Genomic DNA, 24,080 nt, shown 5'->3' on the forward strand with positions numbered 1-24,080 from the left:
AAGTATTACTGCAATATTCTCATACAACTATTTGCTGAGGATAGTGCTAGAAATGCTTCAAAGCAAATACCCAGAGGAGGGACCAGTTTCTAATATTTAAAATCTCAAGTGCATCCTGTGCATTTCTTAGGTTTCAGCTGTAGGGAGAAGGGCACATCCAAAGTTCACCAGCATCCTATTGTGGAGTTTGTGATCAACTTAGGGAATTTCAACTATTACACACAGGAAATACAAAACCAGTACTAGTGTAATAACCATTTATTGCCAAGTTTTTTCTTCACAGAATGAACCCCACTCTGCCATCTACGTTTTGTGGATTCATTATCTTCTACTCTCTCACATTTGCAGGGCAACTAACTTTGAATGTTTCCATCAAACACAAAGAGATTTTGCATCACCAACTAGCATAACGGCCATGTTCTGATGTTAAAAACAACAACCCCTCCAGACCCGTGTGCACTTTCCTCCCCACTCCTCTGACCTAGCTATAAGATTGGAAACATCTACTTCCAATTAACCGCAGTTTGTGGTTTCATCCAAACCAAGCTGTGGTTAGTTGAGAACAGAAGAAGATGCTTCACGGCCACGCCAGAGGAGAAAGGAACAGGGTTGTGCATATACAACCCTGGAATGAAGAACTCCTGGGGTGAACAGAACTAAAAAAATACAGATTATGGTATCCAATAGGTTTGGGGTCTCTGTGTTCCCGCTAATTTTTGCACAAGCAGAACCTACTGCTTACACAATGGGAATTTAGTAGTTCATAAAGCAAGGCCCCAAACGAGCAGAAATTATTGTTTCCAGATTAGGAGAGATCGGTGAAGATGTTATGCAACCTCCACTGACATGCCCCGTTATGGAAAGGAGTGTTTCTGTTCATTTCTAGATACTATCCAAAGCACTCAATCCCCATTGCACAAGTGGTGGGTCCCACAGGTGACTGGGCAACATTGGATATGGCTGACAATATCTCCAATGAATACATTGATTTTACAGACATTCCTCTCTCCCCAGGGATCTGTAATGGTGCATGGGGAGCATAGGATCTCTAACAGTATTCTCAGTATCCTCTGAAAACAGCTCTCCTTGCCAAAATCTCTGGCTTGTGCAGAGGACCTTTGGGGGAAGGAAAGGTTGGCAGAGTGCACACATATAACACAATGAAGACATAGTTTGTGGACCTCTGCACATTGGTGGAGGTACCTCTTCAGCTACTGTACTCCTTGTTACTCTGCAATAGTCTGTCTTACAATGGCTTTTAAAATATGATCTGACCTTAAGAGTTTATACTTGTTCTTCTCTCTTCCCCCCTCTCCTCTCTCACACACACCTACCTTAAGTATTTAACCTCATGCAGCTAAAATACATCCAATACATTTTACCCTTGAGGGGAGCAGGGGTAGAAGAGAAGTTGTGTGCTGTTGTTTTATGCCTAAACTGTTAAGACGAGAATCAACTTACCCTCATCCAGTTCACATGATTTAGATGTTAAGTCAGTGTGTGCACACACATACACTCCTGCAATATGGCATTCATACCCACAGTTCAAAATGGCTACTACATACATTTGAAATGGCAGACTGTGCACTGTATTGTGCTTTGGTATTCCATCTGCACTTTAGATAAGATCCATCTAAAATATTTGAACCTACCTGAACACTACGTTCAACATCTAAGGTCCTCCTCAGGGTGCCTACTCTGAGGGAAGCTCGGAGGGTGGCAATAAGAGAGAGGGCCTTCTCTGTGGTGGCTCCCTGACTGTGGAACAATCTCACTGATGAGTCCTGCCTGGTGCCAGCACTGACATCTTTTTGGTGCCAGGTCAAGACTTTTCTCTTCTCCCAGGCATTTAGCAATATGTAATGACCCTGGGTCACTTTTTTGGCTCATAGTATTTAATTATTTTATTTATTACATTTTTATAATGCCCAATAGCCAAAGCTCTCTGGGCGATTCACAAAAATTAAAATCATGAAGAGCATTAAAAAAAAACAATACACAAAAATTAAAATCATGAAGAGCATAAAAACAACTAACAATCTAAAAACACAAATACAAAATACAATTTAAAGTTGTTATAGTGGTTTTAAATGTATGTGCATATTATATGTTTTTGTGGTTTTTAATTTTGCATTTATTTATTTATTTATTTATTTATTACATTTATATACCATCCCATAGCTGAAGCTCTCTGGGCGGTTTACAAAGGTTTTTAAGTGTTTTTATCTTATGTGAACCACCCAGAGAGCTTCGGCTATGGGGTGATATACAAATGCAATAAATAAATAAATATTTAACTTTGGGCTTGGCAGGGCTGTGGGGACAGCCTCTAAGATGACAAGACTTATAAATAAACAAATAAAATAATACACATTTGTACAAACAAGGCATCTCCAGAATCTTCCTAAAAGCAAAATAGGGACTAGTATATAGAAACTGATGGTTGTTTGGTTAGCTAATATTTTGGTGCTGGCACCTAGGAATTTGAAATATATGTCAGCCTTTCCAGGGCTAGTACCTAAAACTGAATAGTATCTTTCCCCACAAATCTTGAATAAAATTACCCCTCAGTCTCCATAGCCTCTTGCTGCATAAAGGCATAAGATGGCCACTGACAGTATCAAGTTGAAAAACATGAGGATGAAATTAGTCTGAGTAGAATCTGAAATAGTTATTCAAGGGACACTAATGGGGCATATCAAGAAGAGGGCATTCTGTAAGTCAGGGCTACACAGATCCTCAAAAGCCCAGGGGCCAATCATGCCCTCTGGGGGGGCACATCCACAGGTGCGCCCCTTTCCCCCTGGCCCACCCCGTTTCCTCCAACCACTGATCATTTGGTGGTTTCCCAACTTCTGGGCAGTTTTCTTCCATTCTAAAAGATTGAAATTATTCCCCTAATGCTTAGTTACCAGTAGTTAGTGCTTTACAATAAAATATGTTGTGTTTGATCTCACATCTTTTGGCTTCGGCCCTAGCTACCCCTGGAATACAGCCTCCCAAATTTTCTCTGAAATGGAATTCAACCCTTGGGCAGAAAGAGATTCTTTGACTCTGTGAGACCTTCAACAGATGCCAAGCTCCTAATAACACTGCACATTAAAAGCAGGAAGATTTCCCTTGGCTCCGGGAAGATTTCCCTAGCTTTGAAGGAGGGCCGATAACAATGAGGAAAGATCAAAAGACTGTTAGCCCACCCAGGTGAGGAAGCAATCTCCTCTCATCCAAACAAAGAAGATGGCTAATATCTTACTAAAACTTTCCACTGTACAGGGAAAGCACAGCTAACTTGTCCCTTCATGTAATTTTGCCTTAAAATAGCTGAACATTGCTCAACACACTGGAGAAGCATGCTAGATGTTGGTGAAACTATACCGAGCAATAAGGGCAACATTCTTTCTATTAGGGGTGTGCACGGACCCCCCGCTCCGCCCCACGGGCCGATCCGAAAATTTCGGATCGGCCCGCTCCGCCCCGCCCATACTCCGCTCTTCACCGCAGAGCTCCAGCTCTGAATCGGAGCTCCACAGTGGAAGGGAGTGGTGCCAGGTCGGGAGAGGAGGCCAGGGGGGTTTACCGGGCCCTGCCGCCGTCGCCGCATGGGCGGCGACGGCGGCAGAGCCCGGTAAGGGACCAAGGGGGAGGGGGGCCTTACCTGCCTCCGTCCACGGTCCGTCGGCTTCTTTATTTTATTTATTTATTTTAATTACATTTATATACCGCCCCCAGCCGAAGCTCTCTGGGCGGTTTACAACATTTTAAAATAGTAAACATTAAAAGTATACAATTTAAAAACACAAACACACACACACACACACACACACATAAAAACAGTATAAAAACAACAGTATCCATTTAAAAACAACAATTGTGGGGTCCATTAAAAACAAACTTAACGTTGTTAAATGCTGTTAAAATGCTGTTAAAAATGCCTGGGAGAAGAGAAAAGTCTTGACCTGGCGCCGAAAAGATAACAATGTTGGCGCCAGGCGAGCCTCATCGGGGAGATCATTCCACAGTCGGGGGGCCACCACTGAAAAGGCCCTCTCCCTTGTTGCCATCCTCCGAGCTTCCCTTGGAGTAGGCACTCGGAGGAGGACCTTAGATGTTGAGCGCAGTGTACGGGTAGGTTCATGTCGGGAGAGGCGTTCCATCAGGTATTGTGGTCCCAAGCCATGTAGGGCTTTATAGGTTAAGACCAGCACCTTGAATTGGGCTCAATTCTTCAATTGAGTCCGCGGTTCAGCCAGGAAGTCTGGGCCGCAAGTGCGGCCTAGACTTCCTGGTTGAACCGCGGGCTCAATTGAAGAAGCCGAGGGACCGCGGACGGAGGCAGGTAAGGGAGAGGAGGGGGGGTTTACCGGGCCTATAGAATCATGCCTATAGAATCATGTTGGAGAGTACGCAGTTTTCCTTATAAGTTACAAACCTGTGCAAACATTTCTTGGAATTTAATGGGAATTACTCCTAATCAGAGACAGCTCAAGACGTTATGCTGCCTGAGGCAAAGGACAAGGTGCCCACCCATTCTATGAACAAAGCCAGCTAGACTGCATCGGCATATACAGCTCTGTTCTCCAAAACCTCACCACCATTTCCAGCCTCTCAGCATCTGATGCCTTATGGTGTGAACTAGCCCTGCTCCTAAGTAAATGCACACAGGATTGGGCTGTAAACATAACTAGGCAAAAATAAGCATCATTTATAGGTGCCTGAAATACCACATTTTGTATTTGGTCTTTATAAGCGGTCTAAATATATGGACTATAAATGAGATCAGAAGCTTGCAGGCACCATTTCAACAAGTAAATTCCAATACATGCCACTCCCACTTCCCAATGCAGACTCTTTATCTCACTTGCCTGTCTCATCTCTCCCACCCCACCCACTTTCCTAGGACAAATGTGTTGTTAGTAGCAAAGCATCACTACCACAATGGAATAGATTTCCTTCACTTGAAGCTAGGTTCAAATAAGGCCACAATATTTAATTGATTAGATCCATTTATTTAAATGCAAAAGCTGCTGATGACAAACTCCATCTTAAGAGGCATTCACCCTTCTCTCAAACATACATAGAAGTGTCTGCCTGCTATGACACAAAGGAAGCTTCTTTCTTTGGAATTATTGTTTTATCCATATGCAATTTAACTGATCCATAAAATAAACTCAAACATTAACCCTGGGAGTGTCCCCGTGACTTCTGCAGGTGCGGAATGACTTCCAGGGTCAATGGAGTCTTTCAGATTGTGGCGGCAGGAGACTATCATCCTGGGGGAGCCGGCGATTGTCCTGGGGAGCTGACAATCTTGCAGAAGAGCTGGTGGTCATGTGGAGAAGCTGGCAATGGTGGCAGCGAATTCATGTATTCCCTCTGTACTTTGGCACTGTACTTTGGTACAGCCTTCCCAGGCACTGCATGCTGGGAGTTGTAGTGTGTATGGGGGCCTAGGGCTGTCCAAGAAAATGGCGGATCCAACAGAAAATGGCGGATCTGCTATAAAATGGCCTCCGTGATTCAGATTACCGAGGCCCGAGGCTTGCTCAGGCCTGATCTCTACTAATACCCTGGGTACAGCACTTAACATGTTTAAAGTGTATAATATTTCAGAAGGAATTCTTCAACTAGAGTCAAGACATGTAGCTACTCTATACAAGTCACTATTCAAACGCCTGTTATGAGTCTATTTTGTCTTTAAGCAGCAGAAAAACTGTTTCACATTAAGTCACCCAGGCACACATTACAATTGCATTCCTGGCTTAAAGCTTCCTTTCACCATGACTTCAAGGGTTGGCAATGAGTAACATATCAATGTATATGAGCACACAGGCAGTGCTTTCATTATGGCAGAAATAAATAGCATTAATTCTGGCTGTTATGCAAGGCAGAGAGGGAGAAGATTAGTCATTATAGGCTTGCAGCCAAAGATTTGGCTGATTATTCAAATAATTGTAAACGGTCACATATAGGAAGTGGAAGGAAGATCAGGTTACAAAAGAAGAGCACAGGCAGGTATCACAGAAGTGGTGGAATGGCATCAGGAAGGCTAAAGCTGAGAATGAGCTGAGACTAGCGAGGGATGCTAAAAACAATAAAAAGGCTTTCTTCAGATATGTGAATAGTAAAAGACAGAGGAAAGAAATGGTGGTTCAACTGCTTAATGAGGATGGCAAATTGATAACAGATGACAAAGAAAAGGCTGAAGTGCTCAATTTCTACTTTGGCTCAGTCTTCTCCCAAAAGCGCATCTATGACCCCCTGGAAAAAGTGAAATACAAGCTGAAGGGGAAGGATTGCAGTTTGAGATTGATACACCTAATTTCTTTGGACAAGTTCAAATCTTCAGGGCCCAATGAACTGCATTTTCATTTTCATTTTTATTTATTGCATTTTTATACTGCCCAATAGCCGAAGCTCTCTGGGCGGTTTACAAAAATTAAAAACTACAACAATATTTAACAACGTACAAATCAACAATATCACAATAATATTCAAAATATACTAAATACACATGTGCAGCAAAACAAACCAGGTAAGGGGGGGGAAAGCCTTCAGCTCCAGCCTTGCTTTAATGTCTCCAGGTGGGGGGGGGGGGAGGAGAGCAGGTGGAATAGCTCACCCTTGATGGTCCAGCATTTCTTCCCCAGAAGCAGCACTGCCTGATTGTTGCCTCCTCTCTTGGTTGAATGGCAACTAAGTGAGCTTAGAACTGCATCCTAAAATAATAAAGGAGCTGGCAGAAGAACTCTCAGAACCACTGTCTATTACCTTTGCGAAATCATGGAAGACAGGTGAAGTGCCGGACGACTGGAGGAGGGCTAACGTTGTCCCTATCTTCAAAAAGAAGAACCTGGGAACTATAGACCAATTAGTTTGATTATAAAGAAGGCAATCCATAAGCACCTTGAAAAGAATGCAGTGATTACAAGAAGCCAGCATGGATTTGTCAAGAACAAATCCTGCCAGACTAAGCTGATCTCATTCTTTGGTCGGGTAACCTCCCTTGTGGACTGTGGGAATGCTGTGGACATAATATATCTCGACTTGGCTACAGAATCAGACTCAAAGAGTGCTTATCAACAGTACCTTCTCAAACGGGGGGGAGGTAATGAGTGGGGTACTGCAGGGCTCAGCCCTGGGCCCAGTGCGCTTCAACATTATTATTAATGATTTGGATGAGGAGGTGCAGGAATGCTTATCAAATTTACAGATGACACAAAATTGGGTGGGATAGCTAATACCCTGGAAGACAGAAACAAACTTCTAAGTGATCTTGATAGTCTGGAGTGCTGGGCTGAAAACAACAGAAATGTAATAGGGATAAATGCCAAGTTCTACATCTAGGAAAAAGAAACCAAATGAACAGTTATAATAGCAATTTGGGGGCTGCATTAATAGAAGTATAGCTTCCAAATCACGTGAGGTACTGGTTCCCCTATATTCGGCCCTGGTTAGGCCTCACCTTGAGTATTGCATCCAGTTCTGGACACCATACTTCAAGAAGGATGCAGACAAGCTGGAGCGTGTTCAGAGGAGGGTAACCAGGATGATCAGGGATCTGGAAACAAAGCCCTATGAAGAGAAACTGAAAGAACTGGGCATGTTTAGCCTGGAGAAGATTGAAAGCACTCTTCAAATGCTTGAAAGGTTGTCACACAGAGGAGGGCCAGGATCTCTTCTTAATCATCCCAGAGTGATGGGCTCAAGTTACACAGAATAATGGGCTCAAGTTAAAGGAAGCCAGATTCTGGCTAGACATCAGGAAAAACTTCCTGACTGTTAGAGCAGTACGGCAATGGAACCAGTTACCTAGGGAGGTTGTGGGCTCTCCCACACTATAGGCATTCAAGAGGCACCTGGACAACCATCTGCCATGCTTTAAGATGGATTTCTGCATTGAGTCTTACAGGTCCCTTCCAACTCTACGATTCTATGATCTTCACCTAATCACTCCCCATATCCCGAATGCCTTTGCAGTGCTGTAGTACTGGCTGGACTTCACCATATGAGCTACCTGCTTTACCATTGGTCTGATCCACATATGGGACATGGAAGGCTGTTCCCCACTAAGTAGCTCACTGAAGAATTATTATTATTATTATTTATTTATTTATATAGCACCATCAATGTACATGGTGCTGTACAGAGTAAAACAGTAAATAGCAAGACCCTGCCGCATAGGCTTACAATCTAATAAAATCATAGTAAAACAATAAGGAGGGGAAGAGAATGCAAACAGGCACAGGGTAGGGTAAGCAGGCACTCTTTCTCATCTTCATCAGGTGAGGGTGTGGGTGTGTTGAACCAGTGCCTGACCGCGACAATGGATGAGAGGTAATAAACTTAAACTCAATACAGACAAGACTGAGATGTTGTTAGTGGGTGGTTCTTCTGCCAGGATAGAGGATGTTCAACCTATTTTGGATGGGGTTACACTCCCCCTGAAGGATCATAGAATCATAGAATAGTAGAGTTGGAAGGGGCTTATAAGGCCATTGAGCCCAACCCCTTGCTCAATGCAGGAATCCACCTTAAAGCATACCTCACAGATGGTTGACCAGCTGCCTTTTGAGGGCCTCTAGTGTGGGAGAGCCCATGACCTCCCTAGGGAATTAGTTCCATTGTCGTACTGCCTTAACAGTCAGAAAGTTTTTCCTGATGTCCAGCTGGAATCTGGCTTCCTGTAACTTGATCCCATTATGCTGTGTCCTGAACTCTGAGATGATCGAGAAGAGATCTTGGCACTCCTCTGTGTACACCTCTCAAGTATTTGAAGGGTGCTATCATGTGTCCTTTTCCCAATCCCCAGCCAACATATTAGAAAGTTAACTCTTTCTCACAGTAGCAGAGTTCTTGTCCTCCAGAGATTGGTAGGAGCATTTTGCAGAAGGGAGAAATGTGTTTTTGGAGTAACCTCTGTTGATCTAAAGGTTTGGACTCTGAGGGGAGGGATGGGATGGAGATAGTGCCAAACTGCACATACCAAACTGGGACACCCTACTCAGTCACAAGTCCTTGAAAACTCCCCCATCACCATCAGCAGTATTTACTCGATCACGGCTGCGAAGTTGTGCACCTTTGTTTAGATGACGCAGCTGTCAGTTTCACAGCCACATCGTGGTATCTGTCTCAAAGATGCACATTTTCTCGAGCCTGTTTTAAGTTTGCTCTGCCATCACCATGGCTCTCTGCGTGTGTCATTGGTGGGGTGAATGAAGCTTACGATGGTGGATGTATGCGACGACACCGACCTCACACAGAAGGCCTTGCCTAGCACACCCTTCTCAAGCCAAGCACTACCTCCTGAAACGCCTGAGGAAAGGGTAAAAACAACACAACCTTTCCCCTACATGAGAGGGAACAAGGTAAAGGATTTTGGAAAATAGGTTCTATTGTTGAGGTACTGAACTGCAGGTGTATTGTTAGATGTTTTAACATTGTGTAATATAGCAGGTAATAAATCCGAGCTGACACGTGGTTTGTGGTAACAGAACACAAAGTAAAGTTTATTGAAATTTAACTGATCTTTGGTATTTCAATTTAGATCAAACCTGCTTATTTTTATATTTAAAAGAACAATCCCAAGTCCTTTAAAGTCCTATCTCTTCTCACTCCTCACACACCACACACTCTCAAGAAGCACAAGCCTCAGACACTCCACAAGAATAATAATCAGAATCGGACTCAGACAAGACCAAACTAGACCACAATCTCCTGAGCCAACCTATTTATACTCCTCCCTCCCCCTCTCTCACAGCATCATCAGCCACACCCACTCAGTCAAACATTCCGCACTCGCTAGACATACAAAGCCAGACGTACCTAAGGGACAGAAAGGTGGGTATCGCCACAGCGTACTTTGGGCACTGATTGGCAGAAGGGAAAGTCACATAGGGCGGTGTGTGTGAAGTCATTGCCTTCCATTGGTACTTTGGGAGTACAGGAGCAGAGGGGGCTGGAGAATTCCTTTGCCAGTCCTTTTTCATTAAAAACTGCTGTGTTGGAAACATGGGAACAATCACTGCTTCTTGCTTTAAATATCGATTGCTTGATAATCATTTATTTATTTATTTATTACATTTCTATACTGCCCAATAGCCGGAGCTCACTCCGAAATATGAACGAGTGAACTGAGCTTTGGAATGTGTGAAGGATCGGGACTCTGTAAACACCTCTCTCTCGCTTCCTTCCCTGCCCCCTCTCTGGGCCGTGTAACCAATCCTGCGAAGTTTCAGGGCAGGATATTCCATATTCAATCCTGCTCATATATTGTGGTGGTTGTCATTTTGCAACTCCAATTCCGTGGGTTTTTAGGAGGATCAGCAGTGAAAGAGGTGCTGTGTAGACATCTCCCTAATGAAACAACCCATGAACAACCCACACTTGCAGGTCCATACATAATGACAAGCCATGGTTTAAACAACTCAGAGTTCACAACCCAGGAACAAATCATGGGGTCTCTCTGTGGATTGCTGCAACTTCCATGCAGCAATTACATAGACAATTACAAAAGAATAGGACACACAGGGTTGTTGGAGGGGGAGCATGTCTGTGCACCTTCACCCCCACCATTTTATCCCTCCTATGTGTAGCTGAACACCTGCATCAGTCCTGACACAGTGGCTAGCCAAAGGGAATTTACCGCTGATGAGAGCTGTCTAATCTAAAGTGCTATATAAATGCCAAGTACTAAGTGGCAAAGCTTAGTAGGAGACATTTGGTTGGGATATACACTGGTTTAAAATTTGACTGCTGCAAGAGCAGTTCTATAGTTACATTGATAGAATGCTGAGGAAGCCACTCATTATAAAAGTATGAAGATTCTATTGATCATAAAAGAAAGATATTTTATTCTGTCACCAACCTGTTGATGGGTACCTATCACATTTACAGCGTTTCTTAAATGCTTCCTTTTGGAAATTTAGATTGGGCCAAAGATTGCCTTAGCTGCTTTGGTAAACATCCTTTGGGTTTTGCTGAAGTTACGAGTTTTTCAAGTTCCTGTTTTAATCAGCCTTTTTAACTAAGGACAGGAATTACAACACATGACTGGTGGAGCCTCCTTTCCAATAAGAAAGTAGAAGGTGCCAGAGTCAATGGACAGAAGCAGTGGGAGAAGTGAGGGAGAGATGCGATGTATTGATGTGTTTATGAAATGCTGCCCTGTGCGTTTGCATGGAATACGCTGTTGTCTGACATGTGTGGCTGCTCATACTAGATTATGACGTGCAGCTGCTCTCATTTGGGTTTGAGAGAATGGTATGTTAGTGGTGATGAACTGTAGGGTTGAGAAGACGGAAGACAAAGACAAGCATCACGGCAAAGGGAAAAGGAGGTGGTGAGGCCTGCATGGTAAGCAAACATTACAAGCTGGAAAGTTATTTTGCTGATTTCACTTTCAGCTAAACATGTGCAGTATTGTGCGCTACACTTTTTAGGTTTCCAGCCCGTGATGCAGGCTGGAAAACCTCCCAACGCTACTTCTCCAGGGGAAGGTGTTCCTTGCTAAAAATGCATCACTTCGTAAAATTAATGTATCATAATGAATGGATAAAATTTCAGTCAAAATGAGCAGTTTCAACATTGCAATTTGCGTTTTCCACATGACTATACCAAGGAAACATGCGTCTTTTTCCCAGTGACAGTTTTAAGTGCTTTCAGTTCCCCCTAGAAATTTAACAATATAGGGAAATTACATGCTATCAAGTTACCATGTCTTAAAATACGTACTAGTCAAATAATTATTTCCAAGTAAAAGTTTGAAGATAATATTTAAACTACATTAAGTATGTTTTATTTTTTTAAAACTAATCAACTATTTCAATTCAAATACTATTGGAAACCCTTTTGATATAGTTAGAAAACATTTTTTAGCTTTTTCTTCTAAATATAAGTTAAGCATACCAACTCAAATCCCAATCCATTTAATGCATCAGAAAAACAACAATTTGGGAAGCAGGGAAACCAGTTCACTATTTGCAACAAGATGATTTTCAAAATGAAGAACTTCAAAATTTCAAGTTGTGTAGGCACATAAAGATAGACACTGCACTGACTGTTAGAGCAGTACAACGGTGGAATCAGTTAGCTAGGGAGGTTGTGGGCTCTCCCACACTAGAGGTATTCAAGAGGCAGCTGGACAAGCATCTGTCAGGGATGCTTTAGGGTGGATTCCTGCATTGAGCAGGGGGTTGGACTCGATGGCCTTGTAGGCCCCTTCCAACTCTGCTATTCTATGATTCTATGATTCTACAGTCTCAAACCACTATCTGTTCTTTAATCAGTATTCACTAAATGTGAGATGAGTACACCCCCACCCACACAGCACTGAAAACCTAGGGCAGATCCATACACAGGCTTCGGGACGCCCTGAAGGCGCTTTAGGGCGCCCCGAAATCGATGATGTACACCCTACGTTAACCGTTCCAAGAAGAGGCAGAGGAGGAGGGGGAGGAGGAGGAGGCCCCGCATCGCCCCTCGCGGGGACGGGATGAAGAGTTGCCGCGCCCGGTGGCTTCGCCGGGGAATCAGCTGCCGCCCACTTACCCGGCGGCCTCCTTTTGCCGGCGAAAGAGCCACCCGGGCCCACCCGGGTCGGAGAGCTCGGCAGAAGAAGCCGCCGCCAGCTTCCGTCCGGGTCATAGAGCTCAGCGGAAGCTGGCGGCGGCTTCTTCCGCCGAGCTCTTGACCTGGGTGGGCCCGGGTGGCTCTTTCGCTGGCAAAAGGAGGCCGCCGGGTAAGTGGGCGGCAGCTGATTCCCCGGCGAAGCCGCCGGGCGCAGCAACTCTTCATCCCGTCCCCGCGAGGGGCGATGCGGGGCCACCTCCTCCTCCTCCTCCTCTTCTTGGAACGGTTAACGCAGGGTGTACATCATCGATTTCGGGGTGCCCTAAAGCGCCTTCAGGGCGTCCCGAAGCCTGTGTGTGGATCTGGCCCTAGAAACAGTAACAACTACCCCACTCTAGAATATTCCAAGTAATTAAGAAGGAATAACAGCAGAGAAGAAATGCAGACACCAAAAAGCAGAGGTATATTCAGGCAATCTGTACAGTTAAAATCAAAATTCTGCACCATGATACACAACATATGTTTGCTTATTTTGTGAAATTTATTTTGCTTCTGCTAGTCAGGAGGAGGAACAAAGAGCTATGATGCTCTGGCCACCAGGAATTCTCCTATGAAGATGGCATCAGAAATCACACACACACCCAACACACACAAGTATATCTTTACAGAAGGGAAAGTAAATCTTTATGTCCATTAGTGTTATACTTTTATTAGGTCACCTCATCATCACAAAAAAGTGCAAGCTCTAGCGATCTCCAGATCTCTTTATCAGGCAAGATGTAACAAAAAGCAGACTGGTCAGCGGGGAGGACTGTAGAAATCAGTCAGCTGGAGGAAAGGCTGACAATCTTGAAGTCACAAGTCTGCTTTTTGTAACATCTTGCCTTCATTAAGAGATTTAGAGTTCTCAGAAGTTTGCCTGCTTTTAGTGACTTTTGAGTTGGCCTAATAAATGAATTTGGCACTTTGCTCATGGCCAACACAGCTACCTTTCCTTTTGGGAAACCCAGATGTTTTCAGTAATTTGGCTCCATGGCTGTGGTGAGCGAGTACAAATAAAACTACACCCAGGCCACAGCTAGACCTAAGGTTTATCCTGGGATCATCCAGGGTTCGCCTCTGCCTGAGCACTGGATCCCCTGTGTGTCACCTAGATGAACAGGTTTGACCCCTGGACGATCCAGGGATAAACCTGAGGCCTAGCCACGGCGCCACTCTCTACATTGGTGTGGAACTCAAGATACCTCACAAACATTCTCCTGCCTCCACCTGGTGGGAGATTCCTGGAGCGGAACAAAAGCCAGTTTGCATACACCTGATACTTACAACTACCCCAGCAGGTTTTTCCTGGAGTTGTATAACACAGGCGGAAGGAAAAGAAGGATGCCTTGAATTTTAGCCTCTCCATAGTAGGTGACAGGAAGCTACCTAGCGGATGACATCAGATAGTCTTTCCCAATGTGAGAAAGCCTAGCATCCATTTCCCCACAGCCTGAAATATACAACCCTTATTAAAATTCAGCCATCTGTGGTTCCCTCCCCACCCCCACTATCACAATTGCACCCTTTCTCAGGTCCTTCCCTATTCAGAGTTCACAAGCAGAAATGATAAAGCACTCCTATCAGACTGTATTACCTAAAAATTCATGTGAGGACTTCCTCACTCAAAATTTCCAACATGAAAAACTAGTGTTCTTTCAGATTTAATGAGCCATGATGATGATGATGATGATGATGATGATGATGTTTACCATCTCTTTCTCATTCATGGCAGTTTTCTAGACGGACAAGACGGGCATTGCCACGTCACGCTGTCTTTTACAAATTCAGGAATTTCCCGACAATTGAGCATGTTTTAACTATGACTGCTTTCTGGATGTTGGTGTGGATGTATTTTGGTAGGCCCAGTTTCTGAAGGTTTTCTGTATAGCTTTTTGATGTGATCCCACTATACAAATGTTAAGTTGATATTATTATTATTATTAATAATAATAATAACAATAATAACAACAACATTTGTATAGTGCTTTCAAGTATTCAAAGCACTTCACATGCATTAGACGTAATCAGTCTTTCACAACTGGGTGTCCCCAGATGTCTTGGATTACAATTCCCACCTTCCCTGACCATTGGCCATGCTGGTTGGGACTGGTGAAAGTGGCCGTCTAAAACACCCAGAGGACATCAGGTCGGGGAAGGCTGCCATAAGGCAAGTCAGTATTATTATCTCTCATATTGCAGATAGAACTGTCTCAGCCCCTAAGTTCAAAACAAGATTCCGGAAGCGATATTCAAAGTGGATACTTCCAGGTTTGTAGCTTAGCTATAGCCATGACATAAGGTCTCTTAAGCAGGGTGGAAACGCAGGCTTTACATATTATAACAATACATTTTGACATACAGCACATTTTTCATTGGTGAGCTATTCCAAACAAACAATCCTTAAAGTGTGTTCTGAGCCAGTATCGTATAGGGAATGACTATACCACATTAACTCCCAAGAGTTTAGTTGTTGTGTGTTCTGGTTATGTGTTCCAGAACTTCTTTAAAAAGACAGACTCAAGGCAAAGCCAAGTTAAGAAAGAAAAGTATAGAACATAAGAAAAGCTGAACACGAAGGGCCTGTTCAGACAACATGCTAAGCTACGGTAGGGCTGCTAACTTTTTGCAGCAAATGGTTAGTGAGTTTGTTTAAACCGTAATTATGTAGCCACTATGGTTAGGAATGGTTCACATGACACACTAAGTCATAGATCACACTGCACGCTAAGCCATAATGTTCAGCTCAAAATGCTTAACCACTGTGGCTTATCATGATGGCTGAACAGGATCTAAAAGTTATGTAGAGAAGACCTTATTCCTACATGTAGAATAGAAAGGAAATGGTATCCTCCCAGGGAAACATCTTCATAGACAATCTTGTTTTTAAATAAAACACAACAACTTGGAAACCTTTACAGAGATTTTCAGCAACCAACTGAGAAGTCTCCAATACACATTCTGGACATTGCTGTATTAAAGTCGGAATTAATGTATTAATTGTATTTATGTTTAGCCTTTTTGGCTACAAAAGATCCTGCACAGCAAAGCACAGCCTTGTGCATATGCATTGAATTCATTAGGGCTTACTCCCAGGTAAGTGGGTACAGGATTACATCATTGGTAGTTCATTTCTAAGGGAGCAAGTGCAAATCTTAAGACCCACTTAGAAATTGCACCCTCTGACCCCTATGCCATTCTAAAAACCTCAACGGTGGGCACTTAGTATGTTCTAGAACTGAGGTTCTAGGAGTGAAAAGCAGCCTCAGGCCTGAGGCCTCATGAATCCCTCAGCTCAAACCGCTGCACTGCCTTTGCAAGGGGGGGGGGAGGGGGCAGACGAGGAACGGTGTCAGCTTAACCTCAAAAATTGCAAGAGAAGAGGGAAGAGAAAAACAGCCAACACCCTACTGCACAGTCACCTTCCCACACACTGGAGAGGAAACCCTGTACAGTCCCAAGGAACAACACCCCCTCCTCCCTGCCAGGGGTGGGGTGGAGGATCCTCTGCCAGGGAGCGGTATGCTTTGCCAGATACAACAATGCTCTGGAACACTTCCCTTATTACCAGGGCTGACCGCGTCCATCTCAGAACTGCTGAGTGGAACACAACTCCTTCCTCTAACTCCCAGCCTGTCCTCAGCAGAGAGATAACTACACTCTGTGCTTGCTCAGGGGCACTTGTATCTGTTCGCCTCATGCTCATGGCTGAGACATGGCACAATTTAAGTCTTGCGTTTTGGCAGAAGAAACACTGACGTCCACCCTCCCCAAATGGGTCCAAGCAGCTAAGATCCTGTTCCCTACAGTTAAGGGCAGGTCCCAATTTCCCCTTTCCCCTCTACACATCGCCTTCAGAGGCCGCTTGACACCTTCGTACATTCATTGGGGAGGAGCAGAGAGAAACAAGTGAACCCAAACCTGCACTGGGCAGGATGAGGACGCCAAGCAATTCAGAGAGATTTGGGGCTCCGGATTGGCTGGGAAACGTGTTAGCTGGCTGGCTAAGCCAGAATCCCAGAGTGTGTTGCTGGCTCCTCGTGGCTGAAGAGAAGGCACCCAGCCTACGTCCAGGAGGCACTTTCCCCTTTTTGCCCCAGAAGTTTCAAGGCTTTAAAACATCCACCCCCGGAGAGAGTTCGCGGACTAAGCCCTGGCTGAGGGGAGGCCTATGGGGTGGGCCGGGGAGGCCTGTCTCCTAAATGTTCTCCCCACCCCACTTTTTATTTTACAAACAAACAAAAACACGTTCATTTTTGTCTTTTAAAAGCCTGCAAGCCAGATGAACTGCCACCCCTACTTTTTGTTTTTTGGCGCCCCTCCCCAGAACTTTTAGGTTGGCTATGGGCCTGCTGAGAGGTATGAAAGTTTCCAAGGGGGGAAAAAGAACTTTTCTCTTGGGAAACGGAAGGAAGTCTAGCCGCCGCCTTCTCCTCCTCCTCAGCCTGTAATGGAGGACTCTTTCCAGCAGGATCGAGCGACGAGCTGTGTTTTTTTTTAACTTACCCAAAAGACGAAGTTGAAGCCGAAGAGCAGGTACTTGATACACTTGGTGCCTCCTTTGACGGGCATCTTTGCAAGTCGCGAAAAGCTGCGCGGTGCACACGGGCTCCGGGCGAGGCGGCGGCGGCGGCGGCGGCTTCTCTGTTGGGCAGGACGAGACCAGTTCTACCCGTCCACACGCCAGCGGAGCCTTTCCCGTTGTGCGCCACTCCTTCGCCTGACTCAGAACGCGTTCCAGCAGCCCGCCGGCCCCCGTGCCTCTGCCCAGCCCAGCCCAGCCCAGCCCGCGCCTGCTTGCCCTTCCTCCTGCCCCCAGCCCCACCCCAGTCCGTCCTCCGCCAGCTCTGTGCCAGCCTTGCCTACTTTCTTTGCTCTCAGTTCTTCGCAACGCTGCCGAGTCCCTCAACGTACTTCTCTTACAGCCGAATCGCATAGGCTTACTCCGAAGTAAACTAGCGCGTTCAGTGGGAGTTGCTTTGCCGATCAAGGGTGCACAAGTTTCCGGCGATGGCCGGGTTTTCTTTGCGTGCCTGCTCCCGAGGAGTCCCGTTGACCACGAAACTGCAGATTCTTCCAAGCCTATTATTTATTTTTACTATTTTATAGCACCATGAATTGTATAGAATTTCACAGACCAACTAAACAGACCCTTCCCTTAACGAACTTTTCATCTGAAATTCAACATCAGGAAGGCAAAAGTGCGAGAGGCGAGAGGTTTCCCCGCGGCCAGTCTTAAAACGCTCCTGCTCCTGCTCCGCCCTTGTTCTCTTGCTGCCTTTTCCAGGCGCGGCTCCTGTGCTTTTTAAGTCCCAAACCATAGAAACTTAGCTGGTGATGCTTAATCTGTGCCAGGGCTCAGTCCAGGGATCGGATATAAATGCCAGTGTTTTACATATAATAAAAAGTAGTTCTGAGCGCTATTTGGTGAATATTGTTTTAACTCTTTATGTGAAGCAGGTTCAAAACAACTTGCAGTTTGGGAGTGTTATTTTTGATGGTAAACTTGCATGAAGGCAACATATTCATTATGTTCTGGATAGATGCTTGTTCAAGTTGACTTTGGTAAGTCGCACTTGCGGGGGTGGGGGGAGATAGACGTTGTAATGGACTTGATAATGGACTAGCTGATATGCTTGGTGTTGCTCCGTCCGTGAATAACGTTTATAACATTTATTTGAAATATAATAAATTTCTATGCAACTTATTCATCGTTAGGTTGGTTGGTTTTTTTAGTTTAGTAGAGTTGGTAAATTGTTTTGTTAGAATAAATGGAAAATTGTGTTAATAAGGACTGTATTTTAAAATAGAGCTTCGTGATAAACCACATTTTTTGTTTTACCTAAAATGCCTACACCTCCCATCACGCCTTGGCCGGAGCAGCTGTCTAAACTTCAAAAACAACCAGGATGCACAACACCCTTTCTACCAGCTAAAAAAGATTCAAATCTAAAAATACATTTTCAAAATATACCCAGCATTGCCCAGATATCTGAATAACATATAGTAGGGAAGTGCATCTGCTATCTTAAAGTAGCAGGCTGGTGCTAGGCCTGTCAGTTAACCATTAAACAAATTAAATTCATGTCCCCCCTCTCTTACCCTCATGACAACCCTGCAAGGTAGGCCTATGAGGTAACTTGAAAAAAAATAGTTTCTTTTCTCTCTCACCCTCAACACCTGGCCAGGGAAGTCTTGAAGCTGTTGTCATGATTTTCCTAGTCCCCACAGAAAACAAAAACTACAACTCCCAGCATGCCTTTTGCCCAGAGCAGCAACCTCCTTCCCTTCTGTTCCTGATGGGGCCTAGTAACTGAGGCAGCCAACCCAGGTGCTCTCCCTTCAGGCCCAGGATGAGAGCCACTTCCAGATGATGGCTGCCACAGCCTGATAAATCTTCCTTCCCACCCAAGGCTATTGAAACAGAAGAGTGAATGGAGGAATGACTGGCAGCTGAGGCTAGAATGGAATGGTGGGCGGGGCTAGTGGCAGTTGGGGAAAGTCAGTTAGTAGGGGCTGAGTTAGGACTGAGAGATAGTGATGCCAGTATTACACCTCCCAGCATGCCTTTGGCGGCCCTCAGGTGCCCATGTACTCTGAGAGGTGCTTCCCTCCTCTTGTGGCTGATGCTGCTCCTTGACAGAGCATCCAAGAGTAGCATCGCCAAGGAGGGGAGGTAAGCAGCTCTCAGTCCACACGCACAACTCCGGCCAAGACCTGCTGGGACTGCCTCAGCCCACACTTCTCACCCATGAAGTGCTCCATCAGGAGCCTGTACTGAAGGACTGGGACTTGCCCCCGTTCATCAAGCCTGTTTCTGGGCATGCACAGAGTGCTTCCTTTTCCTCCTTCTCTCCCTCTTAAGGGTGAAGGCTGCACATGTGCTTCCCCCAGTTTCTGAGAAAACCGATATCAGGACGGGGTGGACATCTGGATATCAGGACATCTTTGAGCATCTCCAGAGTTTGGCCTCTCAAAGATAGGCTGCTGTATCTAATTATGATTTTAAAACCACACATGGCAGGTGGGAGGAGGCACCACAAATGGATGAAGCCCATTTATGTGGGTTGTTTCCTTTTATGTGGAATTAGGTTGACTGCTTGAAGCTGAGCGTAGGAATCACAATGGCCGCCAAAGGCCAGTAAGTCTGGCCTCCCACCCAAGACATGCTGAGAGTTCTGCCCAAGGCATGCTGGGAATTATAGGCATAAACCTCGGTTTTTAATGAAATTCTTTAAAAATACTTAAACCCCCCAAATCCATGTTTTTAGTTTTTTTCTGATCCATGTACACGAGGACCTGTCTGGGTGAACAGCAGTACCATATGTGGAAGTGGGTAAACATTTCAGGATATACAAGACACACACGCTTTATAGATTACAAGTGTCAAGCTTAGGGCTCTGGTTCTAAGTCATTGTTGCAGTAGATAGACCTGACTCAAACTAAAGTCTATGAATTATTTGTGGGGCCTTTGTTTCTAGACCCTGTAAAGTTTTACAATTTTCATCGAAGTGAAGTATAAACCATCCATAGAGCTCTGGCCTTTGTGGTGTATAGAAATGTAATGAATGAGATAAAAAAATGACTAGTGTGACTAGTTCTGTGTGTGTTGTGAGAACTATGAGTCTTGAAATGTATTCTTGGAAATGAAGGAAGACTGTCATGAATGGGTCAGTCAACATGCTGCTTAACTTAGCAGGGATACCTCCATATGGGTGGTGTCAGTGGCAGACCTGGCTATATTGAGAAAAACTGGAATAGTGGCATAACCAGGTCCGAGGTCATCAACATCATGAGGGTTATAAAATATCAGGGTTTAGTGTGTTGAGAAAGAGATCATGGGGGAACAAGAAACCCACTATGCATGCTTAGGCTGGCATCACTCATCATGCCTTCCATTTAGGTAAATATGAAACTTTGATGTTGACTGAGATTGAGGACCCTAGGTTTTACTATGTGAACAATATGCTGGCTATTATCTTCATTATCCTTTTAGTGATTATAACTTGTCAGTATTTACAAATGTTTGTGATTTGCCTCATCTTACCTAAAGTGTTATTTAGTACCAAATTTGTATTTGTCTGGCTGGGAGGAATTTCTGGGATGACTACCTATACATTAATCTTTGAAGCCCCAAACACTTGGTAAAGATTTGTAAATCTATCCTTTAAAACCACTGAATTCACTCTTGAGCAGGGGACTGTCTTTATGGCAACGCAATGAGAATCACGTCTACGTTTGCTCCATTTTATTCTGATTTCAGGTCTGATCCCACAGAGTTGAAAAATGAAGACTATGCCTCTCCCAAACCCAGCAGTTTCAGCAGTCACACTGCACTCTGCTCTGCTTTATTTTCCATTGGTTTGTTTGGGCAGAGTCCATCTTGGGACCCTTTGTCCTGCTCCCCTCTGGCCTGCTCTGAGGAAAGGGAAAGCATGGTGTGAGGGAATGAGGCGTCCTCATAGCCTTACCTCTGGAAACCTGAGTAGCCAGTTCCCCACCAAGAACTTTGCTAACCCATTGTCCCTATAAAGTAGTGGATGGTAACCTAACAACCCTTCCTTGTAACTAGCCAAATGATGATATATCTGTAAATCGATATATCTGCACATTGAAATATTTACATGGTGATATATCTATACATTTTTTTATGGAAAAGGAGAAGTGTGAGATTCCAAAGTACCAGTGCAAAGTATTGATTCAAACCAACTGCAACAATATATAATGCAGTGTTAAAACTGATAGAGCAATTTAGTGCTATTCCTATGTGTGAAGGAAAGTTGGGGTCGAACAAACCTCCCTGCAAGGTAGGCTCTGGACCAATTGTCCGATTGCCCAGGCTCTCACCTCCCTAACCCAGTACCAAGACAGTATTAGCCAGCCTTTCAGAGAATAAACACACACCATTCTAAGGACTGAAGCAATTTATTTAAAACTCTAAAATTAACATGTAGGACTTCAGTCAAAGGAAACACTTAACATACAAACACAGGGCGGGGGGGGGGAAGTGAGTGAAGGAAAGAGCATTGGGTGTTCAAACAAACACTAAAACTATTAATCGTGCCTCTGAGGTGTCAAATCATTCCCTAGAGCAACCAGGCCCTAAAACAATAAAACCTTTCTAAACCCAAATTATCACCCTACCCAGCTAGGGATCTCTCTTTTTCGCATACATTCAGTTCCAGAGAAGATGGCCGGCCTCCGCGGCCAACTCCTTTATCTGTTTTTGGGCCAGCCGGTACCATGACCTCATTCTAACCAATCCCAAGCTCCACTCGGGCCTCCTGCCTCCCTCCCTCCCTTTTGGAAGGGAGCCCTTCCCACCAAGCCGCTGAAACCAGTCAATACTAATTGCCCTCAGCCTGGGGCCTAGCTGATGACTACCCAGGTGCTGCCTTCTGGGAGAAGTGCCTAACAAGCTTTTTTTCTAAGATGGTCCTTGAGAGTGGTTCACATTAACTCTCTCAGTCCAAAAGGCGATAGCAAAACGGTAGCAAGACCACAGCCATCTTGGCCAATCTTCACACTATGTTGCACAGTAATAATGTAACAAAATTCCTCTTTGGGGAAATCTGCTCTGATACTGGGAGTAGTTACTTCAGAGAGGAGAACTGCGATTTTCCAGAAGCTTATCCATATGTTGATTACCTATATCTTTCACATGATGACCTCCAAAAACATTTAGAGATGATTAATTAGGTAATATATACCCTGAAAAGTAATTACTATTTGGTAATTTTGGGGAAAAGTACCATCACCCATAAGACTAAATTTCTGGGACACACCATTACAGACACAGGTAAAGGCCTGGAACAATCATTCCGTGATAAATTATATCAGCTGGAACAACCACAAACCTTTAAGCAGCTGCAAGGAATGTTAGGCTTGCTTAATTATGGCAGAGGATTTATTCCAGAATTTGCTATTAAAGTGCCTCTCTTCTATAACTTGATGAAGGGAGGTACTTTTAACAAAACTCAATGGACAACAGAATGCACAGCTCTACTACAGGAGGTGATCCCAGAACGAGATGCAGCTGAAAGTCTAGATTCCAGGAAACCAGAAACTGCATTGGTGTTAAAGATAGCATTGTTAGCTAGCAGATATACAGTAGCTGCCTTTAATAAAAATGGTCTGACACCTATTCAGTCCATGTCTCATATATTTTCTTCACCAGAGTTAAAATATGCTTATCCAGAAATGCTTCTAACAGCAGTAAGTTCAGGGATTGAGTTGCCAGGAAAAAGATCAAAATATATGTGGCACATCCTGCCCTAGGTACAGTGACCAAAGCTGCAATTCCTGATCCTAAAGCTCTACACCCTTAATAGGTTAAATGGGCTAACTCATAGAGTGATCCTCAAGTGTTTCATCACTATGACCCAGCTCTGAAAAGTGTTGAAAGTGCACAACCATCTTATCAGTTAGCGAGAGTGAAGACCATCTCCCAGTGTTCCATTACCATATTTGTTTCTATACTGATGAATCAGCAATCCAAGTGTTAGGAACAAAACAAGCTTATGGATGGAAGGCAACTGTACCCATGAAGGGAAATTTATTATTGAATTAAAAAAAACACCTTAAGGAGTGCAAATGCACAAAATGCTGAATTAATAGCACTCTAAAAGATGTTCAAGAACACAAACCAATGTTAATTGTAACAGATTCAAGTTATGTTACAGATGGAATTAACTTTTACCTTCTTGCTTGGAAGAATTATGGGTTTAAAGATGGAAAAGGTAAACCCATTAAAATGATATATGGGGGAAATAGCAGGATTTCTGTGAGAAGAAGTACTAACTGTAGTAGTGCAGGCAAAAGCTCATAAAGTCATAGGTTTGCATGTGGAATAATACAGCAGATGAATTGGCAAAAGAAGCAGGCAAATAATCTTTTGTTGGTTTCATTACAAGCTCACAGGTTAATTTGTATGATGTCCTTAGACAATGTTCTGGATCCTAGCAACCCAAACCCCAAAGGATACCAAACAGCTTATAGCTACTTAATGAAAGATGGATAGCGTATGATAAATATACCAAAAGTTGAAGTTTTTTTCTCTCACTGGACATAAAAAGACCACTTCTGGTCACTGAAAGGCCACTTGCACCTAGGAACTAAGACTACATTGCAGGCTTTACAGGCTTGATTTTGGTCAGTTGCTAATTGCATTAGTTGTTTGCAAACTAAGCGTTCCAATGTTCAAAAACCAGCACCACACCCTCTATTCAGGGAAACTGTCTATTTCACATTTTGTATTTGGATCATATAGGTCCCTTGTCTCCATCTCATGGCTATGAGCGTGTTTAGTAGTTATTGACTCTTGTACCAGGTTTACATGGATGTTTTCACAGTGGGATGTGACATCTGGGGCTACAATAAATGTGTTGTGCATGTTTATTGGTTGGGCCACACCAGTTAAACTGCATTGTGATTAGGGTCCAGCATTCAGTTCAACTGAATTTCTTACATTCTGT

General features: G+C 44.1%; 1 protein-coding gene across 1 annotated transcript in view; it reads right to left on the reverse strand.

Moving 5' to 3' along the window:
* CD9 (CD9 molecule) overlaps nucleotides 1-17,335 on the reverse strand; it is a 49,462-nt gene extending 32,127 nt beyond the window's left edge. Inside the window, exon 1 of the mRNA XM_063134397.1 lies at nucleotides 17,113-17,335. Within this exon, the coding sequence (XP_062990467.1) occupies nucleotides 17,113-17,178 (66 nt within the window). The 5' untranslated portion in view covers nucleotides 17,179-17,335. The remainder of the gene's footprint in view (nucleotides 1-17,112) is intronic.
* Between the last annotated feature and the right edge of the window lie 6,745 nt (nucleotides 17,336-24,080).

Source organism: Elgaria multicarinata, chromosome 9, assembly GCF_023053635.1.
Source record: "Elgaria multicarinata webbii isolate HBS135686 ecotype San Diego chromosome 9, rElgMul1.1.pri, whole genome shotgun sequence".
NCBI classification, from domain to species: Eukaryota; Metazoa; Chordata; class Lepidosauria; order Squamata; family Anguidae; genus Elgaria; species Elgaria multicarinata.